Here is a 19,034-nt window from a genome sequence, read left to right as displayed (position 1 = left end):
CCCAATGTTTGGTGGCAGCACGACTGTATTGCTATTGTTATTCTGAGGAGTTTTATATATAGAACAATGGGAATGAATAGCTGCTGTGAGATAAACAGAAGACTGTGCTAGGTTGGTCATTGGCCAACACCTTTCATTCTTATCCTGCTCAAATAAAACCTACGTTCTAAGACTCTTAGAAATGGAGTTACAGCGGGGCTCCATCGTTCATGCTTCTAATCCTAGCTACTCAAGAGGCTAAAGGCAATCTCTCAATGTTAAAAAATAGAAGGGTGGCAATCCTGAGTTGACAATCTAAATCAAGCATTTCAGACTCACATGGAAGTGGAATTTAAACTCCGCTTGCTGGTGGGTACTGATTGAAGAGCCAGACTAAAGCCATTTTGAAGTCAGGCCCCACTTTACCACGCAAACCTGAGATAAGCAGGCCCTGTGAGCAAACCCAGGACAAACTTATTAGGGCCTAGCCGGTCAAGAACTCTAACCACCCCCAAAATGCCTGAGCCAATCAGATTTGTACCCATGTCCTAATCTTGCTTGCTTGAACACCTGATTGCTGTAACTTTGATGACTGTTGTAGGGAGCAGAGCTGTCTCCATTTTGATTAGGGAAACATGGTAGGAAATGTTGGGGGGAGAAGATTAGGTCAACCTGACCCCAAAATTCTGCTTCTGTAAATGGCTTGCTTGTTTGTTGCTTCCTCTACCTCCTGCATCAACCTCCTACATCTGTGCCACTCTTGCTTGTTTGTTGCTTGCTCCATCCCCTGCGTCAAGCCCCTACATCTGTGCTACACTTTTACCTTTATAAACCCCAATTTGAGAACTGCTCGGGGTCACTGTAGCCGCTCCCCAGTCTGCACTGTGTCCCTGGCCAGTCAGGCCCTTTTTCACTGTTGCAGTTAGTTCATCTCCCGAGTGGGTACTGCAACCCTGGCTGGTCAGTTCGCTTTATGCTTCCCCAATAAATCCATCTTTTTGCTTGAGAGTGGTGGACTTTTGGAGGGATGTGGAATCTCCTCCCTCGAACCCCGTAACAATGACCAAGGAATTTTAGAAAGAGGTTTTAAGAGGAAGCTTAAATTCACCATTGATAAAGAGGAGTGTATAGTGGATAATTTGAGGAATTGGGATAAGGCAAGGTTTTCAAAGAGTAAAAAAAGACTACAAGGTGCCATGTGCCAACATTGGCTCACATCTGTAATCCTGGCTACTCAGGAGGCTGAGATCTGAAGATTTCAGTTCACAGCCAGCCCAAGGTAACCAAGTCCAGGAGACTCTTATCTTCAATTAAACACCAAAAGAGCAGAAGTGGTGCTGTCACTCAAATAGTAGAGCTCTAGGTTTGAGATAAACAATAAACAACAACAACAACAACAAAAAACCACACACACAGATGACCTACAAGTCAGTGAACAAGCTGGCACATACTTGTAATCCAAGCATTTGTGAAGTTGAGGAAGAAGGATTGGAATTTTGAAGTTCAGCCTAGGTTACATAGAAAATTTGAATACACCCTGCATTATAGAGCAAGATTCAGTATCAAAAAGAACCCCCCCCCCAAAAAAAAAAGCCCAGTCCTGCAAGATGGACAGAAAAACTGCTGCCACAGAAATTACTGTTACTTTCAAGATAAAAGTGTTTCTGAAGTAATGATTACAGAAACAGAAAACAAAACAAGAAACAATATATAATTTTCCCGTTTCAGTCTATTTCTAGTTTTTTTATTAGCAGATTTTTTAAAAAGTTAACTGTTTGAGTAGAAACCCAGTTTTCAGGGTCTCAAACATAGCACCATCAAACAAAGCAAAGTGATACAAGGGCTGGGAATGTGGCTTAGCGGTAGAATGCTTGCCTAGCATGCATGAAGCCCTGGGTTCCATTTCTCAGCACCCCATAAACACAAAAAGCTGGAAGTAGTGCTGTGGATCAAGTGGTACAGTGCTAGCCTTGAGCAAAAAGGAAGCCAAGGACAGTGCTCCTGCCTGAGTTCAAGCCCCAGGACTGGGGGAAAAAAAAAGAAAGGAAGGAAACAAGGAAAGATGGATGGAAGGAAGGAACAAAGGAATGAACAAATGAAAGAAAGAAGAGATACACTTGAAAGAAGACAAGCATGAAACTGAAAGACAATTAACAAAGAAGCAGGATACAATGGCAACATAGAAAAATCAGTTACATTTCTACACACTAGCAATGAACAATCTGAAATACAGAAAATAAGTAAACAACTCTATTTGTAATTGTATCAAAAGAACTACATAGTAGATAAAGAGTTTAAAGATATATACAAGGTATATATACTATGAAACTTTATTGCAAGAAGCAAAATGAGGGCTGGGGATATGGCCTAGTGGCAAGAGAGCTTGCCTCGTATACATGAGGCCCTGGGTTCGATTCCCCAGCACCACATATACAGAAAATGGCCAGAAGTGGCGCTGTGGCTCAAGTGGCAGAGTGCTAGCCTTGAGCAAAAAGAAGCCAGGGGGGCTGGGGATATGGCCTAGTGGCAAGAGTGCCTGCCTTGGATACACCAGGCCCTGGGTTCGATTCCCCAGCACCACATATACAGAAAACGGCCAGAAGTGGCGCTGTGGCTCAAGTGGCAGAGTGCTAGCCTTGAGCAAAAGGAAGCCAGGGACAGTGCTCAGGCCCTGAGTCCAAGGCCCAGGACTGGCCCAAAAAAAAAAAAAAAAAAAAAAGAAGCAAAATGAAAAGACAATTTGTTTATAGACTTAATATCATTACTAGTACTACTTAAGATGTCAACAGAAGTGTTGACTGGTGACTCACACCTGTAATCCTAGCTACTCAAGGCATAGAGTTCTGAGCAACCTGTTTCAAAGTGAGCCCAGGCAGTAAAGTCCTGTAGGCTCATATCTTCAATTAACCACCAGAAAATGGGAAGTTGCACTGAGACTCAAGTAGTAGAGCACTAGCCTTGAGCAAAAGAGCTCAAGGATAGAGCCCAGGTTCAGAATTCAAGCCCCAGGACTGACTAAAAAAAAAGTAAATACTACACAAATAATATACAGATTTTGAGCAATCATTCTCAAAATATGCATCTTTTTCAAGTTTATATGGAAATATAAGGGATCCTTGTTATTCAAAACAATGCTGACAATGAACAAAGTTGGACAACTGGCATTACCTGATCTTAAAATTGAAACAGTATAGAACATAGATAGACCTGAACTAATATAGAAAGACTAGGAGTAAATCTTCAGATGTAATTTTTCTATTCTTTCTTTTAAAAACATCCATTTATTATATGTGGCTTCATTAAAGTGTTATTTAAGGAAGATACTACTATCTTAATGTTTTTATCCCAAGTACTTAGCAAAATTAACAGTACTTGCCAACCACCCAATATAAGTTTAACTAATAAGCAAGTGACTGAATGGATTAAGGGATTCATAGAAAAGATAAATTAGGTGTGCTGGCTCACATCTGTAATCTCAGCATTCAAGAGGCTGATGCAAGAGGTTTAAGAGTTCAAGATCAGCTTGGGCTACATAATGCATTAGCGGTCACCCTGTAGACAGATCTTGTCTCAGACACCAAAAGAAGAAGAAAAGGGGGAAGAGGAGGAGGAGGAAGAGTACTGTAGTTTAAAATTTGAAGAGAGATAATAAATGATAATGTGGAAAGAGATAGAAAATGGGTAAACTATATGGTATAAACCAACAGTACAATTCATTTGGGGAGGGAAATGGGGAGGGGGAGGAGGAAAAATGAGGGGGAGGTAACAAGTTGGATGAGAAATGTATGCACTGCCTTACATATGAAACTGTAACCGCTCTGTACATCACTTTGATAATAAAGAAATGAATAAAAAAGAAAGAAAATAAACTGACTATAAGATGAAGATACTAGTGGTTATTGTAATATTTCAAAACACATAAACTTTTCCTAAGGTACTAGTTAGCCACAAAGTTTCAATGAAAAGAAGTACTATTATTTAAAATGGCGAGTTTCTTTGCTTTTTAATATTCATTGAATTTTGTACATTAAGTGCTTCAACTATTTAATTTGAACTGATGACAGTGAAGCATTCAGATTTATAACAGTGGAAGTAAGCACGCATAGACCACCAAGTGCTTTCATTTTTCTAATAGAAACTTTATAATTAATTATATATTATGTTAAATAATCATACTGGTAGAAAAAACTATTTGTTTTTAGATTAAGAATAGCCTCAGCGCTGGGAATATGGCCTAATGGTAGAGCACTCGTCTCATATAAATGAAGCCCTGGGTTCAATTCCTCAGCACCACATATATAGAAAAAGCCAGAAGTGGTGCTGTTGTTCAAGTGGTGAAGTGTTAGCCTTGAGCAAAAAGAAGCCAGGGACAGTGCTCAGTCCCTGAGTTCAAGCCCCAGGACTGGCAAAAAACAAAAACAAAAACAAAAAACAAAATAATAAGAATAGCCTCTAAATCTTTATTAGCAAGTAAGGTATAATTCTCATTTTTTTTTTTTTTTTTTTGCCAGTCCTAGGCTGTGAACTCAGGGCCTGAGCACTGTCCCTGGCTTCTTTTTTGCTCAAGGCTAGTGCTCTGCCACTTGAGCCACAGTGCCACTTCTGGCCATTTTCTGTATATGTGGTGCTGAGGAATTGAACCCAGGGCCTCATGTATAGGAGGCAAGCACTCTTGCCACTAGGCCATATTCCCAGCCCCTATAATTCTCATTTTTACTATCATAAAAACAACTTCAGTTGTCAATTTATCTACTGAAAAAATAATTAAAAGCCTAAATGCAAACAGAATAAAAATATAAGATTCTGACTTCAATTTATATTAAATGATTATACTCCATGGCTCAAGAATTATTTTTCTTTAAAATTAACTGTTTCTTGCTAGGTATTAGTGGCTCACACCTATAATCCTAGCAACTCAAGAGCTGAGATCTCAAAGCCAGCCTGGGAAGGAAAGTCAATGAGACTCTTTATCTCCAACCAACCACCTAAAAGATAGAAGCAGAGCTGTAGTTCAAGTGATAGAGCTTTAGCCTTGAGCAAATCAAAGCTCACGGACAGCACCCAGGCCATGAATTTAAGCCCTAGGACCAGAACAAAAAGGAAACAACTTTTATACTATCAATCATGAATATCAAAATATAATCACTGAAATGTCTTGAGGTTTCTAGGCCTGAGTCCTTGGAGAAAATATACAAGAAGAATAATGTCTCTTAGGTGGTAGTGATGGCCACTTTTAGACCTAAAATTGCATGCAATTTTCTTTAACTTGAACAACAAATATTTATGTTTTTGTATTTTAAATTTATTCACAAAATTAAATAAAACAAAGAAACAAGAAATAAAAAGGGAACCTCATGCTGAAAGACCATGCCTGTAATCCCAGCTACACAGAGGGTGAGATTGAATGATCATGGTTTAAAGCCAGCCTGGGCATGATAGTCCATGAGACTCTCATCTTCAAATGAGCACCAGAAAGCCAAAAGTGGCACTATAGGTCAAAGTGGTAGAGTGATAGGCTTGAGCAAAAGAGCACAGGAGCAATGTCCAGGTCCTGAGTTCAAACCCCACAACTGACAAAAAAGTAGAAAGAAATCAAAAGGACAGTGATTTCTGATTTGGATGGTAAAAGTTACAGTTCATTTATTAAGATCATGCATTCTGCAGTTGCTTTATTATGGGTTTGGATACAAAACTTTTCCTTTCTTAAGCATGTTTTTTGTTGTGCTTATTGTTGTTACTGTAGTTGGTTGACGTAGTTTTTGCTTTGGGGTATTTTTTGGGGAGGGGTAAAATGCATACAGAAAGCAAGTGAGGAAGGGTAAACTAATGTAATCATGCATTTGTTCATTTCACATTTATACACTATGTGAAAAATGACCTATGTTACTTCTGGGCAGTAAGTGAAACAGGACAGGAAGTGAAAACTGAGGGAAAGTGAAGGAGGGGGTGACATTGACCAAAAGAATAAATGTGATCATTCCCTGACTTATGAAATGCTAACCTCTCTTTAAAATACCTTAATAACAATAAAAGTATATTTTTAAAACTTTTTTTGTGACAGCATTAGGGTTTGAACTGAGGTCTCCAGGCTCATTACTTTTATCTAGTTGGTCTACTACTCCTTGATTCACATCTCGAACCCAACCTTTTGCCTTTTGTGGGATACTTTTGAACTGGAATCTCACAGGCACTTCTGCCAGGGTTGCCTTAGAACATTGATCTAGGTCTCAGCCTCTTTGTATGTGTTTATGGTGTGTATGGGGTGAAGGTGGGGATGGTACTGGGGCTTGGAGTCAGAGCCTAAGCTCTGTCCCTGAGTTTTGTGCCTAAGGCTGGTGCTCTACTCCTTGAGCTTCACCACCCTGGCACCCAGCTAGCATCAAGCTCATGAGTAACTATGATTATAAGCTTGCATCACTGTTTTTTTTTCCCTTTCTTTCTATGGCAGAAGGCAGGTGGCTCATATCTGTAATCCTCGCATCTCAGGATGTTGAAATCTGAGGATTGGGGTTCACAACCAGCTGTGGCAGGAAAGTCTGTGAGACTTTTATCTCAAATTAACCATTAAAAAGCTAGAAGTAGGGGCTGGGGATATGGCCTAGTGGCAAGAGTGCCTGCCTCATATACATGAGGCCCTGGGTTCGATTCCCCAGCACCACATATACAGAAAATGGCCAGAAGTGGTGCTGTGGCTCAAGTGGCAGAGTGCTAGCCTTGAGCAAAAAGAAGCCAGGGACAGTGCTCAGGCCCTGAGTCCAAGCCCCAGGACTGGCAAAAAAAAAAAAAAAAAAAAAAAAAAAAAAAGCTAGAAGTAGAGGTATGGTTCAAGTGATAGAATACTAGCCTCAAAAAAAAAAAAAAAATAACAAAAGATCAGGGACAGTATCCAAGCTGCAAGTTCAGGCTCCAAGACAAGCACAGAAAAGAAAAGAAATTATGAATCTTAATAGCTTAAAAGATAATGCTCCCAATATCAAATTCTTAATAATCTGGACTAATATTTTCAATTTGATTCCTCACACCTTCCCTCCATGCAGTCTGTGTCCCTATCACAATACCCTCAAATCGCTATGTTCTGCATACTCTGCATTTACACCGTGAATACTCCATCTCTCTGCTTTGTGCAGGATATTGATTGCATCTATAAGGAGTCCAAAGCTCCTTCATTTTGGCCCATCGGTCTTGTACAGCATCACATCTTCACTTCATTATTTCCAGATCTCACATTCTAATCCTGTGTTATTCATAATTTCTGTAGGCTCTATTTCCCAAACCAAGTCACCTGGCTAAACCTGATATCAACAGGGAAATTAAATAAAATCTGCTCCAATCAGGTACAAAGCCACTGTATTATTATTATTATTATTAATAATTATTATTTTCATTCTATCTCCTTTTCACACAGTGCTAATCCTCAGATCTAAAACTTGTCTCGACCTTCTGACTATAATAATTTTATGTCTTTGGTTTACATTTATATCTAACTTTTGTTTTTCCTCAATATATACTCACCAGGGCTGGGAATGTGGCTTAGCGGTAGAGTGCTTGCCTAGCATGCAAGAAGCCCTGGGTTCGGTTCCCCAGCACCACATATATAGAAAATGTCCAGAAGTGGCGCTGTGGCTCAAGTGGCAGAGTATTAGCCTTGAGCAAAAAGAAGCCAGAGACAGTGCTCAGGCCCTGAGTCCAAGGCCCAGGACTGGCAATAAACAAACAAACAAACAGAAAAGGCTGGAAGTGGCACTGTGGCTCAAGTGGTAGAGTGCTAATCTTGAGCAAAAGGAAGCCAGGGACAATGCTCAGACCCTGAGCTTAAGCCCCAGGACTGGCAAACAAAAAGAGAACAAACAAAAAAGATATACTCACTATTAGAAGCAACCTAGAATCCTATAGGTTATTTTTTCTAACTCCAAGTATATGATCTGTGAGAAGCTATAGTGTCTTTCTGTTTTTCTTTCCTCTCATTTTCTCAAGCCTGCTACCTAAGTTCTCTAGCTCTGAGCTATAACCCTACCTCAACTCTACCACTAAGCCACCTTAGTGGCTTACATGTCACATCTACACTAATCATACATTTATTATTATTAATTATTATTTTCATCCTATCTCTTCAGATCTCTTCTCAACCTTCTCTTGCTAAACAATCTGTGGTTAATGAGATGAAAGAGAACTTTGTTTCTTTTGTTGGTTCCAGGCCTAGAACTCTGGGCCTGGGCACTGTCCCTGAGTTGTTCAGCTCAAAGCTAGTGCTCTACCATTTGAGCCACAGCATGACTTTTGCTAAACAATCTCATTGATTTATGTAATTTATTTTACACCAAAGTCATACATTTATTATTTTTTTTTGCTGTAATGGTGATGTGCAGAGTGGCTATAGTTACATAATCAAGAAAATTAGTAAAGTTCCTGTTGAACATTTTTACTATCTCTCTCTCTCTCATTTTCCTCAGCTATCTCCCTCCTCCCCAACTCCTTTGCCCCCCATTTTGTAAAGTTCATTTCTAACATGATGTCTTATGAGTATTGCAGTTACATCGGATCACCTTTTGTCCTTTTTCTCACCATTTCTGTGATTCCCTCTCCCACCCACAAATCAGATAAACTTCTCAAAGTGGTAGAGCACTAGCTTTGAGTGAAAAGCTCAGGGACAGCACCCAGGCCTTGAGTTCAAGCCCCATTATGGACCTAAATTTATTCTTAGTCTTGTTGGGTACCAGTGGCTCACACATGTTAATATCAGTTACTCAAGAGGCAGAGACCTGTGGATAGAGATTGGAAGCCAGCTTAGGCAGGAAAGTCTGTGAGAAACTTATCTCAAATGATCTTCCAAAAAGTATAGCTGTGGCTCAAGTGGTATAGTTCTAGCTTTGAGCACAAAAACAGCCCCTAGGCCCTGAGTTCAATCCCCAGGACAATCTCTCTCTCTCTCTCTCTCTCTCTCTCTCTCTCTCTCTCTCTCTCTTTCTCTCCCTCTCTCTCCCTCTCTCCCTCTCTCTCTCTCACACACACGCATGCACACACACATATCATGTTCTTACTGTCTAGCTCTCTATTTGCCTTGTAGAAAAATCACTTTATAAATATGTATCTACTATTCTCTGACTTATTTCAATAATTGGCATCAACAATCACATAGCTAATCACGAGTGAACCTTTGGAATTATTCTTTAAAGTATGTTGATAATCATTACCTTATTCTTTTACCTTATTTTTTAAAGTGACTTTTTTTTATTATTGTAAAGTTGATGTACAGAGAGCTTACATTTTCATCAATCAGGTAACTTCTATGTTTCTTTTTGAGCAGTATCACCTCTTCCCTCATTTTCTCCCAGATTTTCCCTCCTGATCTCCTTCCTTTAAGTTGTATAGTTCATTTTTCAACATAGTGTATAGTGCATATTACTGCTACATTTGTTTACCCTTTGTCCCACCATTTCTGTGCAACCTTTTTCCCTCCCCTAGATGAAATTACATACAAGACCAAAGGTACAAAAATCAAAAGCAGCGACAAAGGAGATTTTTTTTCCCTTTTTTTGGTTGTGGGGCTTGAACGCTGGGCCTGGGTGCTGTCCCTGAGATCTTCAGCTCAAGGCTAGAGGTCTGCCACTTGAGTCACAGAGCCAGTTCCGGTTTTCTGATGGTTAATTGGAGGGTCTCTCGGATTTTCCTGCCTAGGCTAGCTTCGAACTGTAATCCTCAGATCTCAGTGTCCTGAGTAGCTAAGATTACAGGCACAAGCCACTAGGGCCCAGCAGGATAAATTTTTTTTTTAAACGCAAAATAATATAAAACTTGTTTCCATTTTTGGAGTTCATTTCAATAAACATCATTTTATATGACCATATGCCTATAGGTATTTTTTGTGATGTTCTTCTATGAATATTCTCCTTTGGTCTCACTGGGTGAATATCTAGAGTCCTGTATAATTTATCATGTCCAAGTGTGTTGTCTTTTACCACCCGGTGTGTTTTGAAATTATTATTATTATTATTTATTTATTTTTTGCCAGTCCTGGGCCTTGGACTCAGGGCCTGAGCACTGTCCCTGGCTTCTTTTTGCTCAAGGCTAGCACTCTGCCACTTGAGCCGCAGCGCCACTTCTGGCCATTTTCTGTATATGTGGTGCTGGGGAATTGAACCCAGGGCTTCATGTATACGAGGCAAGCGCTCTTGCCACTAGGCCATATCCCCAACCCCTTGAAATTATTTTTAACTTCTGATATTCAACCTTCAAATTCTATTTGAAATGTCTTTGAAGTCTTTTTTTTTCTTTCCAATTACATTCCTTGCATTATTCCAAGCTATTATTCTCACTTGCAGGGACTATTGTAATGGCCCCTTTGCAAGTAGGCCCCTCATCTTTCATGTTTATTCATCATTTCTCCATTCAAGGACAAAACAAATTATGGAAGCTTTTGTTTGATGAGCTTCCAACAGTTCTGAACATAAAGCCTTCTATAAGTGGTTCTGATCTCTGCAGGTTTCAGCCATGCTAGATTATGTCAATCATTATTGGCTCCACACATCTGTATCTGCAATTTTTCACTTAGTTATTGTCTACTCCAATCTAACTTTTTCAGAGGAACTGTTAGTCTTCTTAGCTACTGGTTCAATTGATTAAGGATTTAAGTTAAGAGATCTGCGGGGGTTCTGATTATCTGTTGTAATGTAACCTCAAGTGCCCCACAAAGCCCATTCCACAGAAAATTCTGGAAGAAATCCTCCTAGGGTAGTAGGAAAAGGTTATTTGTAGGAACAAGGCCAGTGAATGTAAAGAATGAAACTTCTGTAAAGGTAAGTGGCCACACCTAGTATCCTAACTATTAAGGCTGTCTGAAGACAGTGGAACAGAAAAGCCTGAGACTCTTAACCAGCAAAAAGCCAAAGTGGAGGGGTGGCTCAAGTGCCTAAGTGCTAGCTAGCCTTTGAAGGGGGGAATAAAGAGTTAAAGTAAACCCCATTTTCAGGCAGCCCCCGTTTTGTTGTCTGTTTAAACTATGAGCAAACCCAGGGCAAGCTTATTAGGGCCCAGCCAGTCAAGAACTCTAACCGCCTGGGAATGCTTAACTCTAACAGTCCCCAGAATGTCTTGAGCCCTGAGGCAATCATATTTGTACCCGTCGCCTAATCTTGCTTGCTTGAACACCTGATTGCTGTAACTATGTTTTTTGTCTTGCTTGAACACCTGATTGCTGTAACTTTTTGTCTTGCTTGAACACCTGATGGCTGTAACTTTGTTTTTTGCCTTTATAAGCCCTGTGCAATCGCAGCTCAGGGCTTCCTCCTAACCTCTGCTGTGTCAGTGGGTAGGATGAGGTCCAGGATGAGGTCCAGGCCCGCCTGAATAAAGCCTTGCCTTTCTTTTGCATTTCAGAACATCTGAGTCTCGGTGGTCTTGGAATGGTTCTTTTGCGACTTGGCATAATACCTTGACTGAAAAGGTGAGCGCAGGAGGCCGTGAGTTCAAATCCCATTACAGAGATTAGACAGACAGGAGGCGTTGAGTTCAAATCCCAATACAGACAGACAGACAGACACACACACAGACACAGACACACACAGACACACACACACACATCAAAAAATAATTTTTGGCCAAGAAGAAATGGTGGCATGTGCCAGTTGTTTATTAGTTCTTAACTTCCACTCTGTAAACCACAGGCTAAAACAGGAAGCAGCTGCTGTCTTCTTAAACCACAGCTGGCGGATGACCTTGGCGGCTGGAGACCCGACCTGCCCTCCAGGCGCTCGCTCTGGGCCGGCAGAGGCGCCGCGCAGCTCCCTCAGCGGCGGTCAGGGCCGCCCGGCGCGCGCCCGGCACGCGCTCCCCATTGGGCGACGGCGCGCGCGCCCCCGGCTCTCAGGCGCCGCGCGACAGGCCCCCATCCCGCGGAGCGACCCCTCAGATTTAAACACATAGGCCTCCTTGAAAAGTGCCTGTCTGGCCCATCGAACACCTTTAGTTTCAACAGCCAAGGTTACCAGTCTGGAATATTCATGGAACATGAATGAAGGATATTTCACTTTGGAATGGAATGGTTACAGGCAGGCCTGGTTAGGGCGGTTGCGTAAAGAGGTTGATCAAAACAGGCACTATTATAGACAGCCGCATCCGGGGCCTCCCGCCCGCAGGCTGCCCTAGGAGCTAGGGTCCTTCAGGTAGGTGGATCTGGGTGACATTGGTCGTCCGCACCCGCTGGGGTTCAGGTTCAGAGAAGGCGTAAGTCTCGCGCCTGGAACTTTTATTCTTTTGAACGTCAGGCCTCTGCTGCAAACATGCTCCGTCAGATCATCAACCAGGCCAAGAAACATCCAAGTGTAAGTTTCCCTGTATCCTCCTGGGTCCGTGTGTATAGTCGCGCTGTCCCAGTCCCGTGGGAGCGGCCTCCTTCCGCAGCGCCTGGGCGACCCTTCGAGTTAGATCCTGTCTGGCTTTCAGGTGCCCAGGTTAACCCAGGCCCTTGAGTCGTGTGCCCTTCTAGGCCGTGTCTTGTCGGGTTTTGCTGGCAGGCTTACGGGGAAAATAAAGTGACTGCGGAATGATTAAACTTGATGCTCCTTTGTCGGTGGGTAGGTAGAGATGGGCGTGCGCTTAGTGGCTTGGAATGTAACCAAGGTTAGGATCTCGGTATGTTTGTTATGCTACTTATATGGGGAAGATGTATTCCTCCCGCATTGCACCACTAGGCCTCCCTAAGTGTAAGGGGCCCTTGAACTTGGACTCTTCACTTTGGATGGATGGATGCCTTGACATTGAGGAACTTGCAATTACACTATTTTAATTTAATTTAAATTTTTGTGATGTCTCATTCCCCACCCCCCCACGTCAATGTGCAAACAAACAAAAAAAGCCCTCAGCTGTATATCTGTTAATCTTTGTCTTAAACCCAGTTTCCCGAATACTTAATATTTGAGTTGGTTAAAGCGTTTTCACTTTCTGATTAAAGTAAATATGGGCAATAGGCTTGTTTCTACTTATTCACACTCTCTTCACAGACGTTATATTTTTCATGCATTCTTTCGGAGGCACAAATAAATAATTTCCAGAAAACTTTCCCCCTCAGCTTTGACATAAAGGACGCTGTGAAATTTAGCAGGAATTATTATGTGAGATGTAATAGCCTAGATGACATATAGCTGATGTGGGGATCAAGAAAATGGGGTATAAATTGTTTGAAATTTAAAATGCCCATAAAACTTGCTCCATGTAATACATTAGATACTTGAGCCAGGATCACTTTATCATCCTTTGAAAACTCCATTTCATTAGAAAAGTAATTATAAATCTTCTGTTACATTAATCTTATAAGAAATCTTCTATTATGGTTACTTAAATTGTAAAACAAGTTAACAAAGAAGCAGTTTTGATATTTGGAAGTTAATCTGCAGAAGCTATTGTAACCTCTCATTTAATCAATACGAGGAAATTGGAAGTTGTTTCTTAATTCTTGTCCATTTTATCTTTGGTTCCAGTTGATCCCCCTCTTTGTGTTTATTGGAGCGGGAGGTACTGGAGCAGCACTGTATGTGACTCGCCTGGCCCTGTTCAATCCAGATGTAAGGTAAGTACTTAAAATGTTTAAACTTTCTTGGTGCCTCATGCCTGAAATCCTAGCTAATCTGTTTTTTTTTGCCAGTCCTTGAGCTTGGACTCAGGGCCTGAGCACTGTCCCTGGCTTCCTTTTTTTTTTTTTTTTTTTTTGCTCAAGGCTAGCACTCTACTACTTGAGCCTCAGCACCATTTCCAGCCTTTTCTGTTTATATGGTGCTGAAGAATCGAACCCAGGGCTTCATGCATTTGAGGCCAGCACTCTACCACTAAGCCATATTCCCAGCCCCAAATCCTAGCTCATTTGGAGGCTGAGATCTGAGGATCACAGTTCAAAGCCAGATCTGGCAGGAAAGTCTGTGAGACTCTTTATCTCCAGTTAATCACTAGAAAAACTGGAAGTGTCATTGTGGCTCAGAGTGTGGTAGAGTGCTAGCTGTAAGCACAAAAGCTCAGGGACAGTGCCCAGGCCCTGCGTTCAAGACCCACAACGAACAAAAACAAAAGTTTTTAAAACCTTGATGGTTTGTCAAACTGGTTATGAATTAGTCTTTTTAGGGTAGATTAACGGCGTAGTTACCTGACTTTTGTAGCCAGACAGGAAGTTCAGATCTTTGGCTCTTGTCATTTATTGTTTTTCTGATTTTTGAAACTAATCTATTTTCTTATTGGTATAATAGGATTGCTAATACCATATTTTATGATGGCTGATTCCTCAAGCCATCATAAAATATAGTACTAGCAATTCTATGGTATTTGTTCTGTATAAAGCATTTATTCATGATTTAGGAATAGATTTGACTACTTTTCCACAATAGGTAATATTGACAAACAATAAATCAGCATCCCTATCACTTCAGTGATAAAATGAAAAGCCTTTGTAGACGCCATCATCTTTATCCTGTGATGATGATAGGGATAGAATAGCTTCCTCCCAAAGTTCTGTGTTTTACTTTTCATTACTTGATTATGTGAGATTGTTTACTACAGACTCTGTCTCCACTTTAACTCTACAATAAAAGTATCCTATTCCACATGGTGGGATGAAATTGACCTATTCACACTATCAATTTAATAAGTATAGAACATCATTCTAAAAAGTATGTCAATATTATGACAATTATAATTTTTCATTCATTTTAGTTGGGACAGGAAGAATAACCCAGAACCCTGGAACAAACTGGGTCCCAATGATCAGTACAAGGTAAGGTACAACATTTCAGAATCAATTGGCCATGGGTAATTTATCTTGAAATTGGAAATACAATTAAGTTTTTGTTATAATGAACTTTGTCCAATGTAGACTGTTCTGTGAAATCGAAACGAGTAGTTTTACTAATTTCTTTCCAGCTTTTAGACTCTGGGTGTGATCAGGCCCTTAGTTCAATTCACTGCTGCAAACATGCATGCACACACATATATGCAGTACTGCTCTAGTTGAAACAAGCCAGTATATGAATACATTGTCCCCAAAAATGATCAGTAGATAGTCTGATATTTTTTCTTTTTCATATTAGTGCTTGTCTTGAGGCTTGAACTTGGTTTGGGAACTATCCCAGAGCTCTTATGCTTTACCACTTGAGCCATAACCCCTGCCTGCCAAGGCTGGCTTCAAATTGTGATCCTCAAATCTCGGCCTCCAGAGTAGCTAGGATTATAGGCATGAACTACCAGTGCCCAGTCTGATTTTCTTTGGATCTTATGAATTTCAATGGTTCATTTCAGAACAAAGTTGCTACATTTAAGAAACAGTAAAAAGGGCTGGGAATATGGACTAGTGGTAAAGTGCTCACCTTGTATACATGAAGCCCTGGGTTCGATTCCTCAGCACCACATATATAGAAAAAGCCAGAAGTGGCGCTGTGGCTCAAGTGGCAGAGTGCTAGCCTTGAGCAAAAAGAAGCCAGAGACAGTGCTCAGATCCTGAGTTCAAGCCCCAGGACTGGCAAAAAACAAAACAAAGAAACAGTGAAAAACAACAACAAAAAAACAAAAAGAGTCCTTGATCTTTTCACCTAACAGCATACTGGATTATCTTTGTATACAGAGTTCAGAAAACATGCTAAATGATGCTGGTAAAGAAGCTAGTAATCAGAGCTTTGGAATATAGTAATACATATCAATATGAGACTTAATGAACTGGAAGTGGAATAACACTACCAAAAACCTAATGTGTGGCATAGAGTAGCTATAGTACTGATAGAGACTGGAGAATCGAAGAGACATATAACTGTAAAAATAACAAAACTAAATGTAGAAATGTGTAAACTAGGGGTTAGTAAAATTTTACAACTACATTTAAACACAAACACTAAAGTCAACTACATTATTCTCATCATTAACTGTCTGACCTACGAGAATTTGTTTTTCTGGCCCAACGACATGCTGGCGTCAGGTTTGGCCATAGGATTTTCCCTAGGAAATCATGAGTAGGGGGGAGTGTTATCTGCCCTTCTGAACCAATGTGTTTCCTCCATGTTCTTTTCCATTTCTCATGAGAGCACAATTGACAGATAAGGGCTGTTCAGCATGGACTTCCAGTGAAGAAAAGGAGAACAATGGGCTTATGAGGGACTTAACAATTTTACTATAAGCCACTAAGATTTGAGTTGGCTGTGACAAGGTACTTCATAGATGACCTAAACAACAGAAATTTCTCACAGTTCTGGAGGTTGAGAAGTCTAAGATCAAGGTGCCAGATGAATGTCCTATTATGTCTTCCCAAAGTTGTTAGAATGAATGAATCATGTTTCCAACTTAAAAAGGAAGTAATCTAATGACATACTTAGTTTCCTGAAATCCCAATTCCTCAATACCATCATTATGTTAGAGATGAGGTTTTCAACATGAATTTTAGGAAGATGTAAGTATTCACTTCCCAACAGAGGGTTATATGTTGATAAATATGAAAAACTAATGCAAACAATAAGAGATAGGACCAAAATAGAATGTAATCATTACAGACACAGCAACAAATTAGGTAATAAAATATCTCAGGTTCCAGATTGGAAATAGTTATTCTAGGGGCTCTCAAGTTAGCCACCATTAAGCTGAGAAAAAGGACAGGGACATAAAAGTAAAAGATAGTACAGATACCTGAAAATTTGCCATGTGAACATACATATATATATATATACATATATATATATATGTATATATATATATATATATATATATATATATATATATATACCTGCGAAACAAATGCATTGGAAGTCTGTTTAGTTTGGAGAAAATTGAAAATGATATCCTCAGCTGTCCACTCTGCATGGGCATAGGAGATTTATCTTGCTTTTTTTTTTTTTTTAAACCCGTTCTGGGCCTTGAACTCGGCCTGAGCACTGTCCCTAGCTTCTTCTTACTCAAGGCTAGCACTCTGCCACTTGAGCCACAGCGCCACTTCTGGCTGATTTCTTTATATGGTGCTGAGCAATGGAACCCAGGGCTTCAAGTATACGACCAGGCAAGCACTCTTGCCACTAGGCCATATTCCCAGCCCCTGATCTTGCTGTTACTCTGTGTTTTCTAAGTCATAACTTCACCAAGTCATAACTTCATCTTCATCTGCCTTTAAATTAAAAAAAAATGGAAAAGGTCATATGATTAAGATATAAGCATATACAGAATGTAGATCTGTGCATGACATCGTATTTTGTTTGGTTTTGTTTTTGTTGCCAGTCCTGGGGCTTGAATTCAGGGCCTGAGCACTGTCCCTGGCTTCTTTTTGCTCAACGCTAGCACTGCCACTTGAGTGAGCCACAGCGCCACTTCCAGCTTTTTCTATATATGTGGTGCTGAGGAATCGAGCCCAGGGCTTCATGTATACGAGATGAGCACTTTACCACTAGGCCATATTCCCAGCCCCTGTGCATGACATCTTACAAGATCTTTAAAACATAGATTTTGTTGTCTTTACCCTTCTGTAATTTTTTTTTTTAATATTCTGTTGGACCTGTTGGAGAATATCATGTCTTCATTTTTCTTTTAAAGTCCCATTGTCCTGGTTAGCTGCTTCTTAACAATATAAACTAAGGATTCTTCTATGGTCTAGTCTTAACCTTCGTGATATGATTGTGTCAGTTTGGTATATATATACAGTCTGGATTAGGAAATAAGTAAATCCCTGTGACAGGAAGAAGCCACTGAGGAAAGCCAGGTGTTTTGTTTTTTTTTTTTGTGTGTGTGTGTGTGTAGGTCTTCATGCTGGAACTCAGGACTTGGGTTCTGTCTCTTACCTGGCTTTTTTTTTTTGTCTAGTGGAGATAAGTGTCTCATAGACTTCCTTTCTCAGGCTGACTTCGATTCACAGTCCTCAGATCTCAGCCTCCTGAGTCGTTAGGATTACAGGCATGAGCCACCAGCAAGCACCTGCTGCAAGTCAGTTTTTGTCTGAAAAAGTTGCATAAACCACAAATGACACATTTTTAGCTTCTCTTGAGATTTTTTTCCATCAAGATTTGTAACTCAGTGTACACTAATGGTACTCTTTTGAGACAGTTCTTAATTTACTCCAAAATCATTGAAGTACTGCAATTTTAGGCTATAGTATCCTCCTATGAATGTTTTTATTTTGTTAAACATTAATTCATTCATTTCTGTAATTATAAATACATAAAACTAAAAAGAACTCTAAAATGTCTATGCCATTTCTCTGTATTTGATAGATTATCTAAAATATCATTTTCTCTTTTCAAGTTCTACTCTGTGAATGTGGACTACAGCAAACTGAAGAAAGAAGGCCCAGACTTCTAAATTAAAAAATCCCTCACAATAAAGCTGCTTAAAATGAAGGTCTTTCAGAAGCCATCCGCACAATTTTCCACTTCACCAGGAAATAACTCCTGCAAATGCATGACATAATTATGTTTGTTTGTTGGATTTATTATACTGATTAATAAATCGCTGAAACTTGATGTGTGTCACTATTTAATGCTGTGAATACCCTGGACCTTTATAACTAGTATATAGAAAAATATTAAGCTATTTGAATTTGAAGAATTTCTTAAGTGAAGAATTTCTTAAGTATGTCTAATTGAAAATGAGACTTTTAGCTGCTTAAATAAATTTTCATCTATTGTGCAACCATTCATAACTTTAGTAGAGTATTTAATAATTAAAGATGGAAATTATGCAGAAAATTATTAGGAAGAATATTCAAGCCTTTGTGACTTCCGCAATTTGGAGACCTGGATCTTTTGTTACAGAGGTATTCAGTTTTACCTCACATATGGGATATAAATGAGCACACCACAGGGGAGCTGGGAGGAGGGCACAGAATGAGTGCAAAGTGGGTGAAAAAAATAATACAGCATCGGGGCCCCACAGCTACATTGGACATTGATGGAAATGAACAAAGCAAGTCATGGGTGGTGATGGGAAAGAGGGAACAGATGTTACTAAACAAAAGGAAAGTAATATAGGTTTTACCCAAACTGGAAGAAATGGCTATATGGTTAAAGTTCATAGAGTTGGTAAGCTATTTAGAGTAGAATGATTTTCATCATTGT

General features: G+C 40.0%; 1 protein-coding gene across 1 annotated transcript; it reads left to right on the top strand.

Annotated features, from left to right (window-relative positions):
- The first annotated feature begins 12,133 nt into the window (after positions 1-12,133).
- Positions 12,134-18,440, top strand: Ndufa4 (NDUFA4 mitochondrial complex associated). Its single transcript, XM_048340083.1, has 4 exons — positions 12,134-12,296; positions 13,452-13,540; positions 14,671-14,731; positions 18,223-18,440. Exons 1-4 carry the CDS (start codon positions 12,255-12,257, stop codon positions 18,277-18,279), a joined length of 249 nt encoding a protein of 82 aa, XP_048196040.1. The 5' UTR covers positions 12,134-12,254; the 3' UTR covers positions 18,280-18,440.
- The last annotated feature ends 594 nt before the right edge of the window (positions 18,441-19,034 follow it).

The sequence above is a fragment of the Perognathus longimembris genome, chromosome 2 (assembly GCF_023159225.1).
Source record: "Perognathus longimembris pacificus isolate PPM17 chromosome 2, ASM2315922v1, whole genome shotgun sequence".
Taxonomy (NCBI): Eukaryota; Metazoa; Chordata; class Mammalia; order Rodentia; family Heteromyidae; genus Perognathus; species Perognathus longimembris.
The sequence above is the reverse complement of the archived record's forward strand: the minus strand, read 5'-3'. Positions and strand labels throughout refer to the sequence as shown.